General features: G+C 34.2%; 1 protein-coding gene across 31 annotated transcripts in view; it reads right to left on the reverse strand.

The window, feature by feature from the left end:
* Positions 1–25197, reverse strand: part of NCOR1 (nuclear receptor corepressor 1) — a gene marked incomplete at its 3' end in the record, with an annotated part of 155741 nt that overhangs the window by 37922 nt on the left and 92622 nt on the right. For 19 of the 31 annotated variants that reach the window (XM_081270140.1, XM_081270139.1, XM_081270131.1 and 16 more), the window contains 6 exons: positions 23568–23694; positions 16137–16689; positions 13181–13310; positions 9929–10124; positions 4830–5003; positions 3909–4069 (listed from right to left, as the gene is read on the reverse strand). In XM_081270140.1, the coding sequence (XP_081126266.1) occupies positions 3909–4069; positions 4830–5003; positions 9929–10124; positions 13181–13310; positions 16137–16689; positions 23568–23694 (1341 nt within the window). The remainder of the gene's footprint in view (positions 1–3908; positions 4070–4829; positions 5004–9928; positions 10125–13180; positions 13311–16136; positions 16690–23567; positions 23695–25197) is intronic. The other 12 variants (XM_081270125.1, XM_081270128.1, XM_081270134.1 and 9 more) reach the window with 3 other exon arrangements.

A 25197-nucleotide genomic window follows, 5' to 3' on the forward strand; every position in this document is an offset into this window, starting at 1 on the left:
TAAAAAATAAAAAAAGGCTGGGTATGTGGCTCAGTGGCAAAATGCCTGTGGGTTCAATCCCTAGTACCAAAAAAAAAAAAAAAAAAAAAGAGAGAGAGCAGACCTGTCAATTGGCTGGCTGAGTGCTGAGGGCATGCCCCAACACACAGCCTCTCAGAAAACACTGAGAAAGTTATTGGTTTTAGGTATTTAAGGAGATCTTTGTTCAATCAGTAGTAGGCCATTAAGCTAAGTAACCAAGCAGTGATTTCAGTGGCCTGTGACACTATTTAGTCTGTGATAAATAGCAGAGACTTTACAAAATGGGGTCACTAAGCAAATCAACAATACCAGCAAAAAGAAACTAAAACAACAACAGGCCCTAGAGGACAGAGGTATCTGATTTTCAGAGTTATCATATTATATAAATATCCCATTTTGACCCCAAATTATAAGACATGCAAAACAACAATAACAAAGTGTAAGCCATACACATGAAATAAAGCAACGAATAGAAACTGCCCCTGAGCAAAGAACTAACGGGAGCTATATCTAAAGAATTCAAAGGAATAATGTCTAACCAAATACATGATATCAGCAAGTAGAGAAAGAAATCATTATAAAGAACAAAACTGAAGTTCTGGAATTGAAAAGTGGAACTTAGGGTAGGGGGCTTTCAGGAAACAATCTGATGAAAGGCATTAATGATATGCCTATAATTAACATAATATCTAATCTTAAAACAGTGAATGACTTCCTCCTAAAATCAGCAACAGGAAACTCATGTTCACATTCACAACTTCTATTCAATACTGCACTAAAACTTCTAGCCAGTGCAACAAGAAAAAGGGATAAAAATTAAAAAGAATTAAAACCATATTTGCAAATTACATGCATATATAGAAAATCCTAAGAAATCTACCAAAATAAAACAACCCCATGAGAAGCATTAAGTGAAGACCACATGTGGGCAAAGCCAAGATATATTAAAAAATCAATTCCATGTCTATACGTAGGCATACCTCATTGTGTTGTGCTTCTTTATTGTGCTTCACAGATAATTTTTTTTTTTTTTTTTTTTTAACAAATTGAAGGTTTGTGGGAATCCTGAGTTGGGCAAGTCTATCAGTGCCATTTTCCCCACAGCTCAGAATATTCTTCTCATTTTTAGTAATAAAGTTCTTTTTAATTAAAGTATGCATACTGGGTTTTTTAGACATAATGCTATTATATATTATAAATCTACAATAAGTCTATGGTACTAAGATGGACAAATAGAATTGAGAGTCTACAAATAGTTCCAAACTTACAGTCATCAAATGGGTCTTAATGAAGGCACTAAATCAAACAAATGAAGGAAAAAAATACTTTTCAACAAATGTATTGGAACTGGAGAGCCAAATGAAAAAATGAATGTAGATGACTACATCAAAATGTACGTAAAAATTCAATTGAGATGAATCCTAAGCCTGAATATAAAAGCCAAAATTATAAAGCTTACATAAGAAAACAGAAGAATATTTCACAACCCCAGAGCAGGCAAAATATAATTACTCATAGGAGAAAATATTTTTATATTGACTACATCAAAAACTAAAACATGGCTGGGCATAGTGGTACACTATGTAATTCCAGCAACTTAATTCCAGCAACTCAGGAGGCTGAGGCAGGAGGATCACAAGCAACTCACTGAATGCCCGTTCTCAAAATAAAAAATAAAAAGGGCTAGGGATGTATCTCAGTGCTAAAGTGCCTGTGGGTCGAATCCCTAGTTCCAAACAACAACAACAACAACAATAAAAAACCCCAAACAAATAAAAAACTAAAATTTCTGCTTATCAAAACATTCCAATAACAAAATCAGCAAATCACAAATAGAAAAATATTTGTAATAGGCATATCTAACAAAGAACTTGAAACATATAAAGAACTTCTAAAATCCAACACCAAAAAGATCCAATAAAAATGGACAATTGGGCTGGGGCTGTAGCTCAGTTTTAGAGCGTTTGCCTAGCATGTGTGAGATACTGGGTTTGATCCTCAGCACCAGATAAAAATAAATAAAATAAAGGTCTTGTGAAAAAAAATTCTTTAAAAAAATGAATGATCAGACTTAAATATGGATTGAGTATCCCTTTTCCAAAATCTTTGGGACCAGAAGTGTTTCAGATTTGGGATTTTTTTTTTTAACAGATTTTGGAATATTTGTATATATCCAATAAAACACATTGTAGATGATATCTTATTGTAAGCATGAAATTCATTTATTTCATATACACCTTATAATAACAGCCTAAAGACAGTTTTATATAGCAGTTTTAGTACAACTGCATTTTGACTGTTATCTATCACATGCCATTGGGTGTAAAATTTTCCACTTGTGGCATTATGTTGGTGCTCAAAGAGTTTCAGATTTTGGAGCACTTGATTAGGATTAGGAATACCCAACTAAAAAGTCACAGCCAGTAGTACAAATGTTCAATGAACATACAAAAAAGTGTTCAATATTTGTTGTCAGGGAAATGCAAAATACAACCACAATATTACACACACCAGTTAAGTAGATCTAAAGTAAAAATAAAAAAGACTAACAAGAAGAAATGGAATAATGGAAGTCTTGGTCTTACACATTGATAGGGGGAGTATAAAACTTGTAGGACCACTCTGAAAAATTACAAACCTAAACATATATACACCCAGCAATTTCACTTTCAGATTAAACGAAAACAAGTTCACAAAGAATCTAGTACAAGAAATGTTCATGGCAGCTTTATTCATAGGAGTCCCAAATTAGAAATCGTGCAAGTTTCTGTTAACAGAAACATGCCTTGTGCTGGCAAGTCCAGTCAGACCCCACTCTGGGATATTTTTTGTGTGCACGTGGCTGCAGAGCATTACAAGGCAATATTATAAAGTATCCTTGACAACTGCACTGTTTTAACACAAATTATATCTATTCTTTGTTCATTGTATTATTTAGCAATAAGAAGACTATTGATAACACAAAAACCTGGATGAATCCCTAAAACCATTATGCTGAGTTAGAAAAACAGACACAAAAAAGTGTATCATATCATCATGATATGTATCATATCATCCCATTCATATGAAATCTTTCAAAAGGCAACAACAGAAAGAACAGAAAGTTGCCTCAGGTCGGAGAAGGGATGCCTAGGAAGGAACATGAGAAATTTAGTGATGGAAATGTTCAATTATCTGACAGGGATATAGCTACTGGTTGTTCACAGAAGTCATATTTGATCTACCCATCAAGTTCAATTAAATCATATTTCAATTTAAAAAAAAAAAGAAAAGGCAATGTACCAGTAAAAAAAAAAAAAAAAAAAAGAGAGCGAGAGAGAGATTGTTAGTGTTTGGGTACAAGATGTATCCTGAAAGCTCATATGTGAGATAATGTAGGAATGTTCAGAGGTGAAATGAGAGTTGTGACCTAATCAGTGGCTTTGCTTGATAGATAAATAGGCAAGAAGGGTGTGGCTGAAGAACAGAAAGTAGGCCACTGAGAGCTTAACATACAGACACTCTCTTTCTTCAAAATAACTAGTCAGTAAATATTCTACTTTATGAAATGAATTCCATTTTAATTTGCATTACAATAAATAATTATGTGCCTTTGGTAAATGAATTCCATTTTAGCTTACATTACAATAAATAATTTTGTGCCTTTGGTAAATTAAACCAGGTGGTAGGCCATGGCCACTCAATCTGGGTACATAGCTCATTCAAAGTTCCTACATGTAGCATGGAGTATATTAAATTTTGCATTTTCTAGTTCCTGTCTCTGCAAGTTTCACTTTCAGACAGCTTATCATTTAAACGTATGCTCATAAATTAGTGTAAGGAGGAAGAAAAAGTTTTACCAAAGCAATATTCAAGAGGAAATTTGCCATAAAGAAAAAGCATTTTACCTGTGAGATAGAGCCTCCCATTATAAAAGATGGTTTTTCTGAAGCCATTGTGGTTTTGGATGATGGGATAAGAGGTGGTGGTGGCCTGGTTGGTCGAGTTGTTGGAAGTCGACCCCCTTCAGGGAGATTAGTTATCACTTGATGTGGAGCAGGTTGAAGAACTTTTAAAAAGAAAAAAAATGATTTAAAATAGTCAAATTTCTTAGTTTGCCATAAGCTAGCTATCTTAAGTCATTTCTAAATTTTTAAGTCACAAATTAAATTATAAATATGAAATGAGGCCAAGGATGAACATTTACATTTTAAAAATTTCTGTCATTTAAGCTCGTATACATATTCAAATCTCCAGTGGTATTTGTGAGGATGAAATATTCAATTCCCTTTCAAACCAGAGCTTTCACACTGATGTTCAATGCAACTACTTCTGTTCAGCAGAGGCAAACCTAAATCTTCAATAACTTTTTATCTATCACTTTCTGGTCCTCACAATGGAGGTGAGAAAAAGGGAGCTTCTGAGAACAGGTGCTGTCCCTGCCCTGCTTTGTAGAGTGTGCTGACTGGCTGACAACCTGTTTCATATCTTCTGTGTATCTGGCATAATCTGAGAAATATTTACTGATTCTGGCTCTCACAGCATAATTGAATTTCTGGGGTTAAAAAAGTCTCAAGATTTTTACAAGTACATGTACTCTTAAAAGAAAAGCTATTCAATGTCACAGTATAAATGTGTAAACACAAATTTCCCAGTGGCCCAGTGAATCTGAACTGAATACAACTGATAATGGAATGCATAGAAACAAAGTCATTTTGAGACAGCAAGGACATGTTCTGGAAAATCAGTTAATTTATGAGATTAAACCACCCACAGGAACATTTGTGGGTAGATGGCCAGCAGCCACTGTACAGAGGGGCAATATTTACCTGGCGGGACACTATAGCGGGCTGTACTCATATCGGGCCGTGGAGCGGCTTTACTGACTTCTCTTGGAGAGAGCCTACACGGTGAGGCTGACCTTGCTGCGGTACTGTGCATCTGTGCTTCCTGTTCTAGAGCACGTTTGACCTCAGCATAAGGCATATAGGCGACTGATTTTCCTATGAAAGTTAAAGTTATCAAAATAAGGGAAGAACCCCAAATTAAAATACTGAGTGTAAAAGGACCAAGCCCACACCATCCAGGGGCAGATCCATCCATATGCTAATAACAAGGTCTAAAGCTCCTGAGGGGAAGATCCACCCACAGAAATGGTTAAGAACTACTATAAATCTAAATCTTCTATGTATTCAACATAACTATGACCTAACAAAATCCTCAAAAATACAATTACAACTTTTCCTTTTCAAGGATAAAGAATTTCTCTTTCCTCTTAAGAAGAATTCAGTGTTTGTACATGCAATAAAATCACAATAGGCAAATATCACATTATCAAGTGATTCTGTGACTTCAAAACTGGCCTGATTGAGAGGTCAGCTCTCTGAGGATTTCAACTCATAATTAGCTTGCTGATGCTGATGGGTTAATATTCAGAGATGCACATTTAAGAAATGGAAAAAGTCTTTTAAAGATATAATAAAGCTAATCCAAAAGTCCTTTACAAGCTTATAAAACTTTGATCATAACTACAATATTACTAACGAAAATAACAAGTAAGTTATCTTCACCAAAAGTATTAAAAACTTTAAACATTAAAGGGAAAGCCAAAAGTGCAGTCATATTAAGACTTTAAAATGTATATGCTATATATATATATATCCTTTTTAAAAATGAAATTGATATACTACAATAATTTTTGAAAATCAGGAAAACACAAAGTAAAAATCATCTGTAACCCTAATCACTTAGATTTGTGGCATGTCAATGTTTGCCAGAACAAATTCCCATTCATTTTATTACTCTTTTAATTTCTTAGTCTTATCTATTTTTCCTTCCAGATAACTTTCGATTTAAAATCAATTCAAGTACTTCCTTCTCAAATGAAATGTCTTTGGAAATTTCATTCCACTTGTATTTAATTTATAAATAAATATGGGTATTTATAATAATGAATTTTCTAATTGAGGAATCCAGCTTTTATCATATAGGTTTGTTCATTTGTTAAAAATTATTCCTGGGTATTTCATATTCTGTTGCTAGGAAAATCATCTCTTTTCATACATATGGGTATGTAAATACATATAACTAAATAATGCAGATAGGAAAGGTGGGTTTTTGTATAACAACTTTTTTCTTTTTTTCTCCCACATTTTTTTATTGGTACATTATAGTTTGTATAGCTACTTTATTATTCTTACTTTTTGGTGATGGGGTAAAGTATTTTTATTATTATTCCTGTATGACAACTTTTCAAAATAAACTTTCCTTTTAGTTCTAATAACTTTTCAATAGATTCTTTTATACTTTTGAGTTAGAACATCTTATGTGTAAATAACAATTTGTCTTCTCCGGCCAAATACCCACCTTGTGCTTTCCTTACTATCCTATGTTAAGTTAATAGTGGGTATCCTAGTAGTTCCCACCCACTGGAAAGGTCTCTCGAATTTTGCTATTAAGTGTTAAGCTCTGTACCTGATTTCAAATAAGGATTTATTATCACAATAATATAGATGATTAACATGTCTTGACCACAAAAGGCATAAAATGTTCCTTTGTTTACTAAAAATTTTTTAAATCAGAAACAATTATAATAATATAAACTAATAACAAGTCCCGGACACACTACTTTCCATAAATTATCTCGTTTAGCCCTCCAGACCAATGAGATTATTGACACAATTTTGCAGATGAGAAAACCAAAACTCAGAAGAATCATATCTAATTGCCCAATCAAGGTTGCACTATCAGAAATTTTTTAAAAGGAATATAATTCTAGACTCTAAGTTCTTTTTTTATTATTCATTTTTTAGTTTTAGGTGGACATAATATCTTTATTTTACTTTTATGTGGTGCTGAGGATCAAACCCAGTGGCTCACGCATGCCAGGCAAGTGCGCTACCACTTGAACCACATCCCCAGCCCCCAGACTCTTAAGTTCTAAACCATAATACAGTGAGTTTCATGGAAGGACTGGATTTCAGGTACCTGAGGGACATCCATCAAGATGATGGTACTCTTTCGAAATCATTGATATATTAATGTAACAAATTACTGAATGCTCTAATACTAAGTGGATTTATGAAATCAATTTCAAAAGAAAAATCACTTCTTTCCTAGAGAATTTAACAGGAAGCATATTAAAAAATTCAACTCCTAATTGTTTTACCATTACCCGTAAGTCTATAATTATGTAGAACAGCCCCCCCCATACTATTATTATTATTATTTAGTGGTAGAGATTTAGGTGATTCTAATCACAGCTATTTAAATCAGCACGTACCCAGAGCTAGAAAAACAAAACAAAATAAACGCAAAATACACTATATCTGGCTACAAAGGAACATGAATTCTATCTTGATTGGATAGAATTTTGTTAAAACTTGCATTAGAATTTCTATTCTAACTCTACCTGTACATGCAGGAGTTTTGAGTTTCTTCATTGTAAAAGAAAAGCTTCCAATTTATTGGTAAGGCAGGGGGTAAACTTCTACAAATGTTACTGCAAACATATTTTTTAAAGCTTTTCCAAAGATGAGGAAAGCTTTATGCAATTTAAAAAGGGTGTATCTATAATCATTGCTTGTATTATTCACATTAAGAAACCATTAATACAATAAAAAAGGTGGACAAATGCTGTCTGATTGTTTCTAAATGAGACCATAAAAGTATAAAGCACTGAATTAAGACAGTGCTTAATTCAGGTGAATTATATCAGTATTTAATGACATTTTATACATAGATACACATTCTTGCTATTTTTAACATTCTGTAAACTACTCTATGTCGTTGCATATAAATTATTTGTGTCAAGCATCCTACACACAAGCAACTGAACTACAAACATGTAAATGTTATTTGGAAGATTATCCCATACATTGACCCACAGGATTGTTTTAACTTCAAGGAGAGACATCAAATGTTATTACTAGGTGGATCTGCCCAAACAAAATTCAACCTTTGGATATAAAGAAATCAACTGTCCCACTTTGCAGAGTCATCTTGAACCATAAAGAAAAATTCTTAATGTCATATAAATCTAAAGTATAATTATATTTTGTTTTTTTAAGATCACTACATTATGTTAAGTTTTAATAGTGGGTATCCTGATAGTTCCCACTCACTGGAAAGGTCTCTCGAATTTTGCTATTAAGTGTTAAGCTCTGTACCTGATTTCAAATAAGGATTTATTATCACAATTAGGAAAGCACTGAGATCTAAACAATATAGATGATTAACATGTCTTGACCACAAAGAAATGCAATTCATAGTCTGGAATCTCAAAATTGTGGGCTCTAGCCTGGTTCAATCATTCCAGCTTCTCAACACAATTCATTCTATAAAGCAGACCAAGAAAAGATGTTTAGGTTATAAAATAATTATATGGTATCCATAAATAGAATTACCCAGATATTACTGATTACTTTGGCACGAGATCAACAAGTGATAATATTTGAGTGCCATTTTTCTACTACTCTGAAAAATTTATAACAGATCAATAGACTTTTAAATTACTCCATAATTTATCATTCTCTACAGATTTCCTCATAATTGGGATGCTCAAAAGACAAAAACACCTCTGCTAAATGCCCTATAGTGTAACATGACAAAGATATCTCCATTATGTCATTCATTTAATTTATTCTTTCAACATGTAATTACTACCTGTAGTGTCAGTTACAGAACAGGAATTAAGGATTCTCTAAATGCAATGTATAAACACCTAAAAGTTATCAATGTTTCTATATCCATTCAAGAAATATTCACTTAGTACTATGCTATATGCCTTGGTGGATATAATCACACTAGTTCACATTTTTTTACTAAGACAAGATTTACACTTAAAACACTAACAAGTTTACATTTAAAATTCTACCCAACAGGCTATATAACTAATCACTCATGTAGGATCTAGGTAAGGAGCAGGGAGTCAACAGAATAGTTCAAGTTACATAGTTTCGATTTTATGTTAAGTTGCTCTTGAAAAGCGTGTGGGCATCCCAAATCTGTCTGTTCTTATATATATGTATAAGAATCTTCTGAATCATTCACAGATGATTTTAGTATTCATATATTTAAGCATACTGTAACATATAAATGTCCATAAATTCACTATCAACCAGAATACATATGGCAATTCTAATCACATTAGAATAATTTACTAAAATTTAGAAACTACTACTCCTTTATTAAAAATATATTATTCCTCAAATAAAACAACAAGCACCAATTCAAATCTATCACTAGAACTAACAGTGACATAACAATAATCACAGGTACCTCCACAGTAGCTATTATACTGTATATGTACGAATATGCCAGTTAGTATATACTATATCACACATAAAATAATGCAGAGCCATATATCATAACAATACTAAATGCTCATTCTTTCCTAACTTTAAAGCCCCAGTAAGATAGATATACTTTATTATTTTCACTCTAAAAATGAGAAAGCTAAAGCTAAGAAAGATTTAAGTGACTTGTCCAAGATCACCCAGTGGGCTAATGCACGGTGAGGACTGAGCCAGCAGGGTCTGATTGGCACTATCCTCTACACAAAATTGTCTCCATCATGTCAAGAGAATTAGAATATTATACTGTGGTAGATAATTTGCTTCTAGGATAGGAGAAGAGTTTTAGTTTACTCTGAAAATTCAGATGAACAGAACATATAATATGGCATTTATAAAGTCCTTCAGCACAATGAAATCTGAAAATTCACATTAACTAGAAATCTGTTAAAAGTATTACTGCCATCTGTTAGTAACACTTAATAGTTTAATTGTGGTCAATTTAAAGAATCATATTTGTCAGGGACAGACATACAGACTGAAATGCTGGTAACTTAAAAAGCAAAGAATACATTTGGGTTTAGCTTTGTTTCCCTTCATAAAAGTTCTTTCTGATGATAGCTCTATCTACCTACCTTCCCATTCTCTATTTGGACTCTTGGAAGTGCCACATGGACTTGTAGAACTTCTACATTCCAAATCTATTTGTTCTTGCCTCTGCCGCTGTTCCTCCAGGAGTGCTGATTCATGCATTGCCTTGATGTGTCGCTGGTAGAGAGCATAGCCACTCACAGGGGTTCCAAGTGGTATATTACAAGGGGTGCAAGAAACCTACAAGAAAAAAAAAACAAAACCAAGCTTAAATATGCCAATGACCAATGTAGTAGCAATGACCACCTGTTACAAGTAATGCTTATTTCTGTCATATAACCAATTGAAGTAGTCATCAAGAATGTTTAAAATGATACTTACTTTTGGAACTGAACACAATATAAATCATAAAAGCTGTGATAAATCAGCATCATAAATCAAAGCACATCACTCTGATTCTAACTTGTGATGTCCTGTGGCCTTGCTCTGGGGCCCATCCCTTGTCTTTATGTCTCTCACCAAGCAACACATTCATACCTGTGGATTTAAATGTCATCCATATGGTAATGACTCAGAAATTTTCTATATTAGTATTCATTTTAGAGTGAGTAAAGTGGCCACACCTGTAATCCCGGTGACCTGAGAGGCTAAGGTAGGAGGATCACAAGTTTGAGGTCAGCCTCAGCAGCTTAACAAGACCCTCAGCAAAGCAAGATCGTGTCTTAAACTAAAAAATAAAAAGGACTGGGGATGTAGCTCAGTGGTAAAGTGCCCTTTAGGTCAATTCCCAGTATGAATTAAAAAAAAAAAAATAAAGAAAAAGAAAAAGAAAAGAAAGAATGAATTTTTCTATTTCTAAGACACTTCTTCCAAGTTTCACATTCATATATAGAACTTCCCAACTCTGAGCTTACTCCCAGCCTTTGAGTCCACTTGAATATCTCAAAGTAGCTCAGAACTTATATTCAAAATGAACTTTCCATTTCCTAGAACTCTTATATTAAAAGTATTACTGCCATCTATTAGTGACATTTAATAGTTTAACTGTGGTCAATTTAAGGAGTCATATTTGTCAGGGAGAGACATAACAGACTGAAATGCTGATAACTTAAAAAAGCAAAGGACACATTTGGGTTTAGCTTTGTTTCCCTTCAGAAAAGTTCTTTCTGATGATAGAAGCTGAATGCTTCTTCTTCTTCATTCTCCATCTCAGAAATGGAGCCTCAGTCAGAAACCCAGAAGTTACCCTTGACTAATCAATTTCCTTCCATCTCACAACCAATTTGTTAATGTATCAATTCTTTTCAGGAAAAAAATGGACTGTTCTTTCTTCAGAGAGACATCCAGTAAAATGGTGAATCCTCCTCATTTTGCTTCTTACATGGCCTTCTTATATGGAATACCTAGCACTTAACCACAATTTGCAATTATGTTTTTCTTATTTATTTTTCTTTCTCCCACTTCATTAAGGAAAGAACACAAGCTGTTCTAATACTAAACAGCTCCAACACAATCTGTGTTAAAAAAATTCATGAATAATAAGCCACAGGAAGCCTAAGAGATCTATTTTTTTTTTTAGCATCTGTTACCTACAGACTTCCATAGTTTTTACCCTAATAAGTGTGATCCCAAAACACACACATTACTTTCATGCCTTTGTGCTTTGTCTTACATGTAAACATGGCTTTTTCTCCTTCTGCCACAAAGCCAAAAGAACTATTTTAGTATTATCAAAATATGATTTCCTATATTGTTTTCTTTAAGTTTATAATTAGGAAGCTACTAATCTGATCCACTGATAACACCCATAATCTTTGAGGACATTATGCTAAATGACATAAACCAGTCATGAAAGGAAAAATACTGTAGGATTCCATTTATGTGAGGTAATATGTTATGATAAAAGTTAAATGTTTGATCTTTGTCCCTGGTTCCTGGCACACAGCCCCTAATATCTTTGAACTCTTAGTGATTAAAAGTGTCTTTTATATGCTAATGAAATGAATGTTAGCTTGTTATTAAGGCAAGCCTCTGGGAAGGGGTGATGGGATAGAGATTTATACAATCATCACCAATGGCTAATCATCATGCCTACATAATGAAACCCCCATAAAAACCTCTAAAAGATAGGATTTGGAGTTTCTAGGTTAGTGAACACTTGGAGGAGATGGGAAGATGGCTTACCCAGAGCATGGAAGTTGGACATCTCGTCCTACATGCCTTAACCTGTACAGCTCTTCCATTTGGCTGTTTGAGTTGTATTTTTCATAGTTAATCAGTAATGGTAAACAAAGTGCTTTCAAAAATTCTGAGAGACAGTCTAGCAAATATTGAACAGACAGACAGGGTTGCAAGAATCTCCAAAATGTAGCCTCGTTGGAAAAAGTATGGGTAACCTGGGGACCCAATACTGGTATAATACTAATATCCATGGTGTCCAACACTAATTCAAGATAATGTCAGAATTGAATTGAATTGAATAGTAGAGATACTCAGTTGGTGTACAGAGTTGGAAACTTGGTATGACAAAAAACCTTACATATTTGGTCTTGGAAGTGTGAAAACATATCTAACATAGTCGAATTCATAAAAACAGTAAGTAGGCTGGTGGTTAGGACAGGCAAGGCCAGATTTGAGTTGGCTAGGCAAAGAGGAATTGTTTAATTGGTAGAGTGTTTCAGATTTGGAAGAAAGTCCTGTAAATCTGTTTCCCAACAAAGTGAAAATACTTAATACTACTGAAATACACACTTAGAAATATTGGTTTAGATGGCTGGGCACAGTGGCACACACCTGCAATCCCAGTGACTTCGGAGGCTGAAGCGAGAGGAGAGCAAGTTCATAGCCAGCCTGGGCAATTTAGTAAGACCTTGTCTCAAAGTTAAAAAAAAGAAAGGGCTGGGAGTGTAATTCAGTGGCAAAGTGCCCCAGGGTTCAATCCCTAAATAAATAAGCTGGTTATGGTGATTAATTTAACATTACATGTTTTTACCACAGATTTTTTTTAGGAAATCAAGAAACAGTCAGATATGGTGGTATACACCTACAATCCCAGCATCTGGCGAGGGTAAGGCAGGAGTATCCCTAAAGTTTGAGGCCAGCCTCAGCAATTTAGCAAGATACTGTCTCAAAATAGAAAATACAAGGGGATCAGTTGTAAAGCCTCTTTGGGTTCAAGCTCCAGTGTGTGTGTTGGGTGAAGGAGGGAATTCGATGTAATCCAATTAAAGGAGAGAAGAGATATACCTATAAAGATCTATGTATTCACCTTCACTTTTCTTACACTGAAAACTTACCATTGGTGGTATAACAGCAGCTCGATGCTGAAGCTGTGGCAGATCCAATGGATTTGGTTTTATTGGGGATGAGACTAGTATAGATCCAGTGGGGTTTAATAATGAAGGCTTTGTGTCCATAGGAAACATTCTACAATTGGTAATAAATTAAAACAAAAAGAAGAAAAATTAATATATTTTTACTGGAGACTTCAAATGTATAATCACCATAATTTCTTCAAAGTTAATATGTCCATATATGTGCATATATCTATCACATTAACTCTTATAAGATATAAACAGGGCTGGGGGTGTAGAATGCTTGCCTACTATGTACAAGGCCCTGGGTTTAATCCATAGCACCAGAAGAAAATATATATAATAATAAATTTTAAAAATAAGAAATTTGGAAAGTTAAAAAAAAAAAAACACACACAAACACCAATAATGCTAATTTCCAGAGAAATCATCAAGAAATCTAATACTGATTAACAAATTGAAATTTATCTGAATTTAATCATTTATATCTAACCCAAGTTATAATCTGAACCAAAAAACATTAAAAAATGGCTTTTGAGGCTGAGTCAAACAATCACAAAAGCCAGCCTGGGCAACTTAGCAAGACTCTGTCTCAAAATAAATAATAAAGAGCCTGGGGGATGTAGCTCAGGAGTAGAGTGCCCCTTAGTTCAATTGCTAGAACCACAAAAGAAAAAAAGTTTAATTCTAACTTACCACTAACATACTAAACAGATTAAATATACAGCATTAAAGGATGTTTTGCTGGGATCACAGGGTATAAACCAAGCTATTTTAAAACAAACTTACACCCCAAATTCCAGACTTCTGACTTCTTATGAAAAATGGAAAGCAGAAACAATGAGAATCCGCATTCCCACACAGCAGGCTTCACACAGACTCACGTTACTGTGCTCACAGTCCCTCAGAGCCATCTCCTACTCCACATGCTTCACTCAGTTAGAGTACTTGAGTTTAGGCTGACCCACCTCTAAAGCTAGGAAAATGATATACTGGGGTCATCATATATTGTAGGCTTAGTCATTTCTCAATGTTGTCACAATTATTGAGGAAAGGTGACAGTTTAAAAAAAATATATATATATATTTTGATAAGAAAATTAGAATGTGTAAAAGAAAACAATTTGCATACTGTATTAAAGGACAAAAGTGACATTAAAAATGTAAAACAGTTATTTTGATTGTTTGGAAGCAATGTACTTTAGGATGTCATTCAGAAACCACTGATTTCAAGTTGGCTTTTTTTTTTTTCAGTGCTAAGGATCAAACTCATGGTCTTAAACATGCTAGGCAAGAGCTCTATTACTGAATTACATTCCCAGCCCTACAAGGAACCTGACTTCCAAGACCACCGTTATATTTATCTCTTAGGATGCTCACTCTAAGATTGTGGCCATCCTGATTTTTCCTTCTGATGTAAATGCATTTATTAAAACCAGCAGTGCAAAACACAAGACAATTCTTATTTCAGATGGAATATTTCATTAAAGAATGCTTTGAAAAAGATGACACGGCTTAAACCCATTTATACTTTCTCTAGTTAAGCACTAGAGAGAGGGTAGGGAGGGTACATGGGGGCAGGAAAGATGGTGGAACCAGACAGACATCATTACCCTAGGTACGTGTATGACTGCACATATGGTGTGACGCTACACTGTGTACAGCCATAGAAATGTAAACTTGCACTGTAATTGTGTACAATAAATCAAAATGCATTCTGCTGTCATATATACCTAATTAAAATAATTAATAAAAAAACAAAATCTGGAATATTGTGAAATAAAGGGAAAAGACTGATCTAGATGGCTGAATTTTCTGGTAAACCATGGTTGGGCAGAATGCCAATCTTATTTAAATTCTTACTGATGAAAATGCTATCATCTACTATATATAAATCTCCTTTGAGAAATCATCACTGTAATGCTGAATATTACAATAGTATCCAATCTCATGCTAGAGTGTGAGGACATAAAATATCTTGGGGATAAGGACTAAAAATAGAGCGACACCAGGACATACTATGAAAACTGAACTTTGAATAGAATCTGGTTTCTATTGAGTGGCTTATTCATCTTTCTTATTAAAAAGGAAAAAAGGCCAAAAGGGGGGCAGAATTTGATTGAGTTTTTGATTAAATGATGTTTACTCTAATTCACTTCCAGAATTCACCCCAATCCAACACTCTAATTTGCCCCAATCCAACATTCTAATACATTTATAGGTGATTCCACTTCTTTCAAGAAATAGAAAACTCCAGGATATTAAAAATACTAGGTAAAGTGGTATAAACTCCTATAAAATATGTTTTTACTATAACTTACAGAAATGCTAATTATATGATGAATTTTTACATTAATTTACCTTTAATGACTAAAAATACTTGTTAATTAATCTGTATTATACCTATTTTAAATTTAACAGATACAAAAAAGTGGTCATTATAATTATCATTAACTTGTATTTAAATTATTTTCAGAACACTTGGTATGTTTCTCCTTCTGCATTTTCTTACATCTACAATGCTGGGTCAAGTAGGCCTTGCTCTGAGGCCAAGCCAGCATATATAGCAAAGCACAGCTGGAACCAATACCCCTCACTTCACTTTTTTCATCACATTCCATAGCTGCCAACTTCAGGCACCACAGTGACCTACAGTTTTACTCACAACTATGTTAGCTGAGATCACTTTTTTTTCTGCTATCATAGAACACATGTGAAAAGAAAGATCTAGAAGAAATTTATAATCTTTTTCATTTAAAAATAATATTCATATAACTGTTCTTGTTTTTTTTTCCTTAAAGAGATGAACAGTATCATCATAGCCCAATATTAAAATCATACAGACTACCTATAACTTGTCAATATCTGTATAGGAGTCATTTCTGTAGCCAGCACCATTCTGGGACTCAGTAGACAACCAGCTCAGAAAGAAGTCTCACCTCTGCCTCTCAGGGTCTCCATCCACATCTTCATCAGCACTGCATGTTGCACTGGAATCATTATCTGACTGGGGCTCTGGTCTTTGGACATTTATCTGCTGAGGCACCACCAAATCCTCATCTCTAGGCTCTGTCTTCTCACTGGCTCTCTCCAAGTCTCTTTCTTTGGTATCTCCATCACCTTTAGATGCACTGTTTTCAGGCACCCTCATTTCAACATCCACCGTGTCTGCTTTGGTAGTGGTTGGGGGATCAAGAACAGAACCTGCTTCAGCACTGTGCTCCTGATGGTCTACATCCATTGGCTCTGCTGTCTCAACACTGATGCTGTCATTCACCTTGGTCTCCACACTTTCATTTTCAGCTGGTTTTGTACTTGGAACTGCCGAGGAAGGAGATGCAACCGGTGCCGTTTCTGTAGTGGAGTCCGCATCAGCCATGGGTTCGGGATTTCCTCGAGAAGCAGCATTTTCACTGCTGTCTTCGCTGGGCTTGACAGCTTCAACTGGTGAAGGAGAAGGAGCACTTTCTGTATCAGAACTATTTTCAGCACCTTAAAGATAATGATATAGCATAAAAATCTGATAATGAACATATTTCAGGTGGTGACAGAAACCACGCTTGAAAGCGGTTGTTAAGAATGAATTACATTCCTTTGATGACCTCACTGAAGTATTTACAGCCATTGGGAAAGCTAGAGTTTTCTGTGAAAGTGAGAAATTGAAATGTCTTGACCTTCTAAAATTAAAAGAGCTTTTTTACATCAAAAAATAATTTATTTTGAAATATGAAAAACAAAGAAAGATGGAAAAATGAAACAAAAACCATTTCCATAAACACTGACATTCTGATGTATTTCTTCAAGCCTCTCTCTGTGAGTTTCCTTTTATCCAATAGAGCCGACACTCCAGAACAGTGCTATTCAATAGGAATATAGTGCAAATTGCATCTGTACAATTTAAGCAAATGAATGGTTGTGAGATAGCTTAATTTTTACCGAAACCTTTTCTGGTAGCTATACTTAAAAAAAAAAAAAAGTAAAATGAGATGGATAAAATTAATTGTAACAATTTATTTCTTTAACCTAAACATGTAACCAGTATAGAAAATAACTATTACCTCTTTTGACAGTAAGTCTTCAAAATCTTAAATTCACGTTTTCAGGATATCCTAATTCAGACTACTTACATATCAAGTATTCAACAGCCTACATGAGTCAAAGTTCAAGAATAATATTTCAGATTTTTAATTTCATGTGGTAATACAGGTATTTCCCTATACTGTCTGTGTCATTTTACAAATATACTTCTAATATACTGACATCTTCACCTAGATAAAATATACCAAAGGAATCACCAATTTAGTATGTCCTAAACTGGAATTGTACTTAACATTCTAAAATTAGACTTTTTATTAGTGTTTTACTATATAATTAAGCATATCAAAACCCAGGAGTATCTTTTAAACCTTTCACTCATTAATCTCCATATCCTACTTTGACAAGTCTGATTTTCTAAAAATATCCCTTGAATCTATCCCATTCTGTTCAACTTTCCAATTGCCACTCTAGTCCAAAACTGACTCTTCTGTTTTGCCTTCCACTTCAGACTACTAATCTATGCTAAAGCCAGAGTAATTTTTTTTTAAAGCCGAATCTCACCATTACTCACTCACTCTCTCCTCTGTTTCAACTTTTCAATAGAAACTCCATCACTCTTAGGATACAGTTCCAAAACTGTCAGCATGGCCTACAAAGCCTTGCCTGGTGGGCCTCTGCCAGCCTCTCAACCTTCATCTTGCATCCAGCTCTCTGTATTCCAGCCTCACTGGTCTGTTAAGTTTTCTGAATGTCCCAAGCATCTTCTAACACAGAGGCTTTATACCTTCCATTCAATCATACTGAATCTTTCACCTATTTTTTTCTTTGGATACCAGCTCTAGCATCACTGATTACAAAGCATTCCATGAATCCTTTAAGAAAGTTAAATTATGATATTAGATCTATTATAATGTATATTCACAATTTTGTGACTCCTGGCTGTTTCTTGTACTAGGCTATAAATGCTGTAAGGTCAAAGACCACATATTCTGATTAGCATTTAAACCCTAGAGACAAGCTCTGTCACATCAGATTCAAATATTATCAGTGAAATATAAACCAAATGAATAGCTGAGATCTTAATTTTTACTGAATCTTTCTTTCCTCTATTACTGGATTCTTACACTACTTCCAATATGCTGCTATTATTAACATTATAGAGATGTTCACTGAAGTATTAACTTTTTATTTCCCTCAATATAGACAATTTAAGTTTTTAACTCTCCCTAAAATTTACATATATATTTTTTAAAAAAATATAATTCCAATGAGAATCCAAAAGGTAAGAAAAATTTCTTACACTACATGAACCAATAGTTTATATGGAAGAATAATTCCATAAGTTATTAAAGGTAAAAAGGGAAAATTTGCCTCTCTAGATATTCAAAGTGACCATAAAGCCAGCATATTAAACATGTTTAGAAATGCCACAATGGCAAAGTACATCAATGGAATAAAAGTGTCCATTTATGCATATGGGAAGTTAAACTATATTAAAGGTGATATTTTAAATCACTGACTAAACAATGATTTGCTTAATAAAATAGTTCTGTAAAAATTGACTCTTTATCTGGAAGAAAAAGTGGGCCCTATCATCTTTTGTATAGAAAAATAATTCCAGATAAAAGAAAGATATTTTAAATGTTTAGAAATTAACATGGGACAAGATATATGCAATTTTTAAAAATATGTAGAAATATCTTCAGCAAAACAGAAAACTCTAAAGGTATATCCATTGTATGGAAAAAATATAAGCTTTTAAAAAACATTTTTAACATATGATGAAATATTTTAAAAACGACAACAGGCATGATGGTGCACACCTATCCCAGCAGCCCAGATAGCTGAGGCAGGAGGATCACAAGTTCAAAGCCAACTTCAGCAATTTAGTAAATCCCTAAGCAACTTAGTGAGACCCTGTCTCAAAACAGGCTGGGGATGTGACTCAGTGTTAAGCATCCCTGGGTTCAATCCCTGGTACAAAACAAAAACAAACAAACAAACAACAACAACAAAAAACACCCTGAAAATTACAAATTCAATTTCTCATTCATTTAAATATGTATAAAGCACCAACTATGTGTAGGGAGTTGAGGTACTAAGGATGTAGCACTGCAAGTTTCAAATTATACACTCCTATGCAGCCCAAATTCTTATGTAAAATAGACGATGAACAATAAATATTTGGTATATCACATGGCAAAAAAATGCAGCAACTAAATAACAAACCCAAAGATACAGTGGGTGAGGAAGGATTACAGAAGATAAAGTGGTACCTGAACAGAGTAAACCCTGAGCATGCTTTGGGGAACAATATTCCAGATAGAGGGATCAGAAAGTGCCAAGGCCTTAGGTGGGACTGTTTTGCTTGGTTACAGCAAAGACGACAGTGTGGTTGGAGCAGAGGGAGCAAGCAGAAAAATGGTTGGCAGAAAGTTCATAGATGTACAAAGGTCAGTTCATATAAGGCCTCAATGGTCACAATGGGCCTGGGTTTCTATTCTTTTTTAATATATGTATTTTTAGTTGTAGGTGGGCACAATACATCTATTTTTGTGTGTGTGTGTGTGAATGTGGGGCTAGGGATTAAACCCAGGACTTTGTGCATGCAAGGCAAGCACTCTACTATATCCCCAGCCATTATCTATTTATTTTTTTTATGTGGTGCTGAGGATCAATACCAGTGCTAGGCAAGCACTCTATCATCGAGTTACAACCCTAGCCCTGGATTTCTATTCATAAGAAGATGGGAAAGTATTACCGGAGTAGTCTGATTTACATTGTATAAGGAGTAAGGTGGCTGCTTGCTGTGTGAAAGGTTAAAAAAAAAAAAAAAAAGAATGGAACCAAAAGAAGCAAGAAGACTAAACAAAAAGCTACTGAAATGGAGAGGACAGGACCACAGAGCAAAAGCAGAAGCAATGGCTATAAGAAGGGATCTAATTCTGAATATATGTTTAAGAAAAACTCGTCATGATTTGCTGATGGACCACATGTGGAATATGAAAGAGTGAGTAACCAAAGTAACATTTATTGACATAAAGGAAGACTGAATGGAAGAGTAGCTTGTGGTGAGGGAGAAACAAGATTTTGCTATGGATGTTAACTTTGAGGTGGCTTGTAGGCATTCAAGTATAAATACTGAGTAGGTTAATCAGATGAATGAGCCTAAAGTTCAAGACTTCAAGTCCCCAAAATAAAAACAACAAAAAAAGAACAAATAAAAACTCAGAAGTACCTCACACGAAGTAAGGTCTTAATAAAAGGTAGCAATTATCATTAGTGAAAGTTGCTATCAAAATGATGAAAGACTGAACAGCTTCTTCAATGTATTTCTGTGGCAACCTGCACTTGTTTCTGTTAAAGGTGGAAACTTAGGTGCAATGGCACATACCTTTAATCCCAGTGATTCAGGAGGTTGAGGCAGGAGAATTCGAAGCTGCAAATTTCAGCAACTTAACAAGAGACCATCTCATAATAAAAAATAAAAAAGGGCTGGGATATATAGCTCAGTTGTAAAGTGTCTCTGGATTTATTCCCCAGGACTATGAAAAATAACTAAGTAAATAATTAAAGTAAAAAATAAACACTTAAGCCTGAATGAACCTTTGTTTATATAGTGATGGGAAGCCCCCAATCCAGGGGCAAAATGATAAGTTGCTTTTCCTCAAAATAACAGAAGATATGTGTCAGTGATTGTGCAATAGACGTCACTTGAAATAAGCACTTTTTCTTTCAAGCCACAAGAGTAGGAATATTTCTAGTGCATAATGCTTCATCAAGCACCAACCAAAAATACCTTTCTTTCCTAAAAATAAAAAGTAAAAAATTGGGCTGGGGATGTGGCTCAAGTGGTAGCGCGCTGGCCTGGCATGCGTGCGGCCCAGGTTCGATCCTCAGCACCTCATACAAACAAAGATGTTGTGTCCGCCAAAAACTAAAAAAATAAATATTAAAATTCTCTCTCTCTCTCTCTTTAAAAAAAAAAAAGTAAAAAAAAAAAAGTTGTTTTTAACAACCTTGAAGAATAAAAGAGCAACTTCAAATTTTGGTAAAGTTTAAATCCAGAACTCTAATTGTAGAGATAATCAGATGTATTTGAGGAAAATGGACACAGCAATTCTCCCTTCAGCAGGTGCTTTCCTTCTTCCACTGGCAAGAGCGCTGCCATACAAAACAGTGAATCTACACTCTTAGAGAGTGTAGATTAGCAATCTTAGATCACATAAACTGCATTTTATATTCTTTTTTCTATGATACAAAAAGAAATGCAGAAGAGATCATTTCTACTGGCAACACTTCTACTGGCAAGTTCATTTCCTACAGATAGAACACAATTCTAGATGTCACAGGATACCCATATGTTTGATTAACAAAGGATGTGACCATGCCATCCTACACTGGATCAGCCGGATATACTATCGTAATACCATTCTTGGCAATTTGAAAAACAAACAAAAAAGCTTCATAGTAAGACAAAATAACAAAGAAAACAGTTGGGAAAAAGTCACTTTCTGGTATCAAGTTTTTGAGACTCTGCTAACCTATACATGAATAGACTTTTCTATTCAGAAATTAACACATTTACGATAATAGGCTTGGGCTTTATTATAGACTGAACTGTGTTCTGTTTCCCCAATTACTATATTGAAGCCCAAACCCAATGTGACTGGATTTGTAGAAAGGGCCTCTAATTGAGGTAACTGAGGCTAAATGAAAACCTAACAGTGGGATCTAACCCAGCATGGCTCTTTTAGAAGAGAAAAGAGATACCAGGAGTGTGCAAACACACAGAAAAGGTCATGTGAAGACAAAGTGAGGAAGCAACTATCTGTAAGCTAGGAAGAGAATCCTTATCAGATAGTAATTCTGTCATCCCCTTGATCTAAATTTGAAAACAAATTTTTGCATTTTAAGTGACTCAGACTATACCATTCTATTATGGGTGCCCAAGGAGATTAATTCAGTTGTCCCCTCTTATCCATAGAACTGAAAATAGTACCAAAATCTACATTTGCAATGTCTTCTCTATATATTTATACCTGTGATAATCTGTAAATGAGGCACAGTAAGAGATTAATAACAATAACTGATAACAAAATAGAATAATGACAATAATATATTGTAATAAAAGTTACATGAATGTGATCTCGGTTTCCTTCTCTCTCAAAATATTGTATTTTTCCATTTAGTATTATCAGACTCAGTTGCCTGTGGATAACCAAACCTTGGATAAGGGGGACTTCTGTATAGGCTTCATTTACATTCATAAACCCAGGGTATATAAGCTACTGGATACAAACTTACTAAAAGGAACAAACCCTGATGACCTCTGGAAGCACAAGGAATACACCTGTCTTCCATTGTTAGCAGAACTCTTATTCTAGCCAGGGTAAGCCTGTTTCAGTATTCTCTTTACACTTGTATCAATCACCTCATTTTCCACAAAAACCTCACAGAAAAGTTTCATTATTATTCAAAGCCAAAACCCATTTCAAGACAAGTTTTATGTTTAAAAGGCAACAACAATAACCTGTAGAAAATAAATAAAATCCAATATTTCTAGAATTGGGGGATGTAAAGCTTCCTAAGCTTTATAAAATATAAAGGCCTACAAAGGAAAAGATAAACAGCTCTAATTAAACAGAGTTTAAACTCTAGTAATTCAAACATTAAAAAAAAACATTTTAGATAGGTGTATATAAAACTTAAACATGTTCAATAGATAATTTATAAAGAATAGAAGCATTATGAAAATCCCCACAAAGCAATCAATTTACAAAAGAAATAAATTAGATGAATTAATTAGATACCTTTTCTTTAACTAGCAAAAATTCAGAAAATACTTACTTTTGTAGGAAGTTGTCTTTTTTTGAATGACAAAAAGGGATTTTATTAAGTATTTTACTGGGGCTTCCAAGGTCATTAATTCTTGTTACATGAAAGCATACATATGACATATGTAAATATTTGTCCAAATATGAAATAAATCAACCTCGAAGCAATAAAATAAGGAGAAAAATGTAACTAATAATACCAGTTGAACAAGTAAATTTGGAAATGATACAAATGTACAGACTTTTTATGGATGCTGAAACTTGGAGTTTGACGCAGGACTTGTGATCTTCTGGCTGTAGGACCCAGACCATCTTAAGTGCTACGTAAATAAAAATTTGTTGATCAATTGAATAAATATATTATATTCAAGCTTAAAGACTATGCCATGACAACAAAGATATACCATTTCTTCAATAAAGCAATTCCTACAAAGTTAAGCTAAAAATAATGTATTTGAAGTAAAAATCACACTAAATTTAAGATTTATAAGATACCTTCACTATCTTCAGGATTTTCTTCTTCATTGGAAGCTTCAATATCTTCATCTTCCTGAGCAGAAACGGTGGAAGCAACACTTTCACACTGAGACACATCACGTTCTTCACGAGGTTTACGTGAAGCCTAAAGGAATACAGAATATTATTTGTGATTTAAATAGCTAAGAAGAAAAAAAATCAAACCTTTTCCCTTATGAAAAAATATAGAACACTGACACACACATACAAGATGGTTATGTGGGGGCTGGGGCTCAGTGGTGGAGCACTTGCCTAGCATGTGTGAGGCACTAGGTTCAATTCTCAGCACCACATAAATAAACAAACAAAAAAAACAAATAAAGGCATTGTGTCCATCTACAACTAAAAATATTAAAAAAAAAAAACAGAAAAAGATGGTTATGTGTGTGACAATTCTCTCGTTAATGTGCAGGCAACCACGGTCAGGCCTTTTGTGCAGATGGGTCAATTTCACAAAACTGATGAAAAGTTTACATCTGAACCATTTTTGGGACCACAAGTTTTCATGATCCTTTCCTACTCCAGGAAATGTATTTTTGTAAGTAAAATAATATTTATTTTCAAATAAACGTAACTTACAGATTAAAAACGTGGAAGATACAGAAAATTGAATTTTAAAAAATTCTCATAATTTCAAAAGCTAGAGATTCCAAGTATACTAGTACAGTTCCTTTTAAGTCCTTTAGATGCACGTACACGTATAGAAATCTGTCCACAGCTTGGACAGACCCATGTAGTCATATATCCCAAGTCTAATTTTTTTTAACCTAAAATAGCTTTGAAGAGAACATATCCCTATGCTACAAACTCTTCAAAATGGTTCTTATAAAATATTCCATAAAAATACAGTTATCAGTGTATAGTTAAATTCTCATATTTTAAGGCATTTGAGTAATTTTCAATTTGGGGTATTATTAATAATGCTAGCTTTAAGAATTAGGCAACTTTATGGGCAATAACAAATCATTTCTTTTACTACTAATGAAGACAAATTCCTTCTATGTTTTTCTTCAAATTTGTTTAGACGTTGATGGACCTTTATTTTATTCATGTATTCATATGTGGTGCTGAGAATTGAACCCTGTGTCTCACACATGCTAGGCAAGCGCTCCACCACTGAGCCCCAGCCCCAGCCCTTGTTGTTCTTTAAATAGTGTGTTCCATTCTGCAAATTATGTGTTTATGTAAAATCGCTCATTCTTCTAATGAAGCCACATAATTTATTATGTGTGTACATATCTAAATGGAAGATGCTTGCTACTTACACTATATTTATAGCCTTATGTTGCTAGATACAAAATTTAAGGTCTCCTGTGTTTGCAGGTATTGGCACTGGAAGTTCTGTTCTATGCCCATCATGTATTTCACCTATCAGCCTGTACCACCAAGACTCTTCATAGAGAGGAAAAAATATTCTTACTGCCCCAACCTGCTAAAAATTACCAAGATGCCTAGTCATTATTCTTAGTTAATATATGATAATGCTATTTAGGATCCAACCCACAGCATTAATTAACTGAAGAGAAACAATTATTTTCCAATATTAATCAGAGTATCCCTAGGAGGAATGAAAGGAAACAATCCCAGAAAGGCACTCCATGTTTCTTAA

The sequence above is a fragment of the Spermophilus citellus genome, assembly GCF_964194105.1.
Source record: "Spermophilus citellus genome assembly, chromosome: 17".
NCBI classification, from domain to species: domain Eukaryota; kingdom Metazoa; phylum Chordata; class Mammalia; order Rodentia; family Sciuridae; genus Spermophilus; species Spermophilus citellus.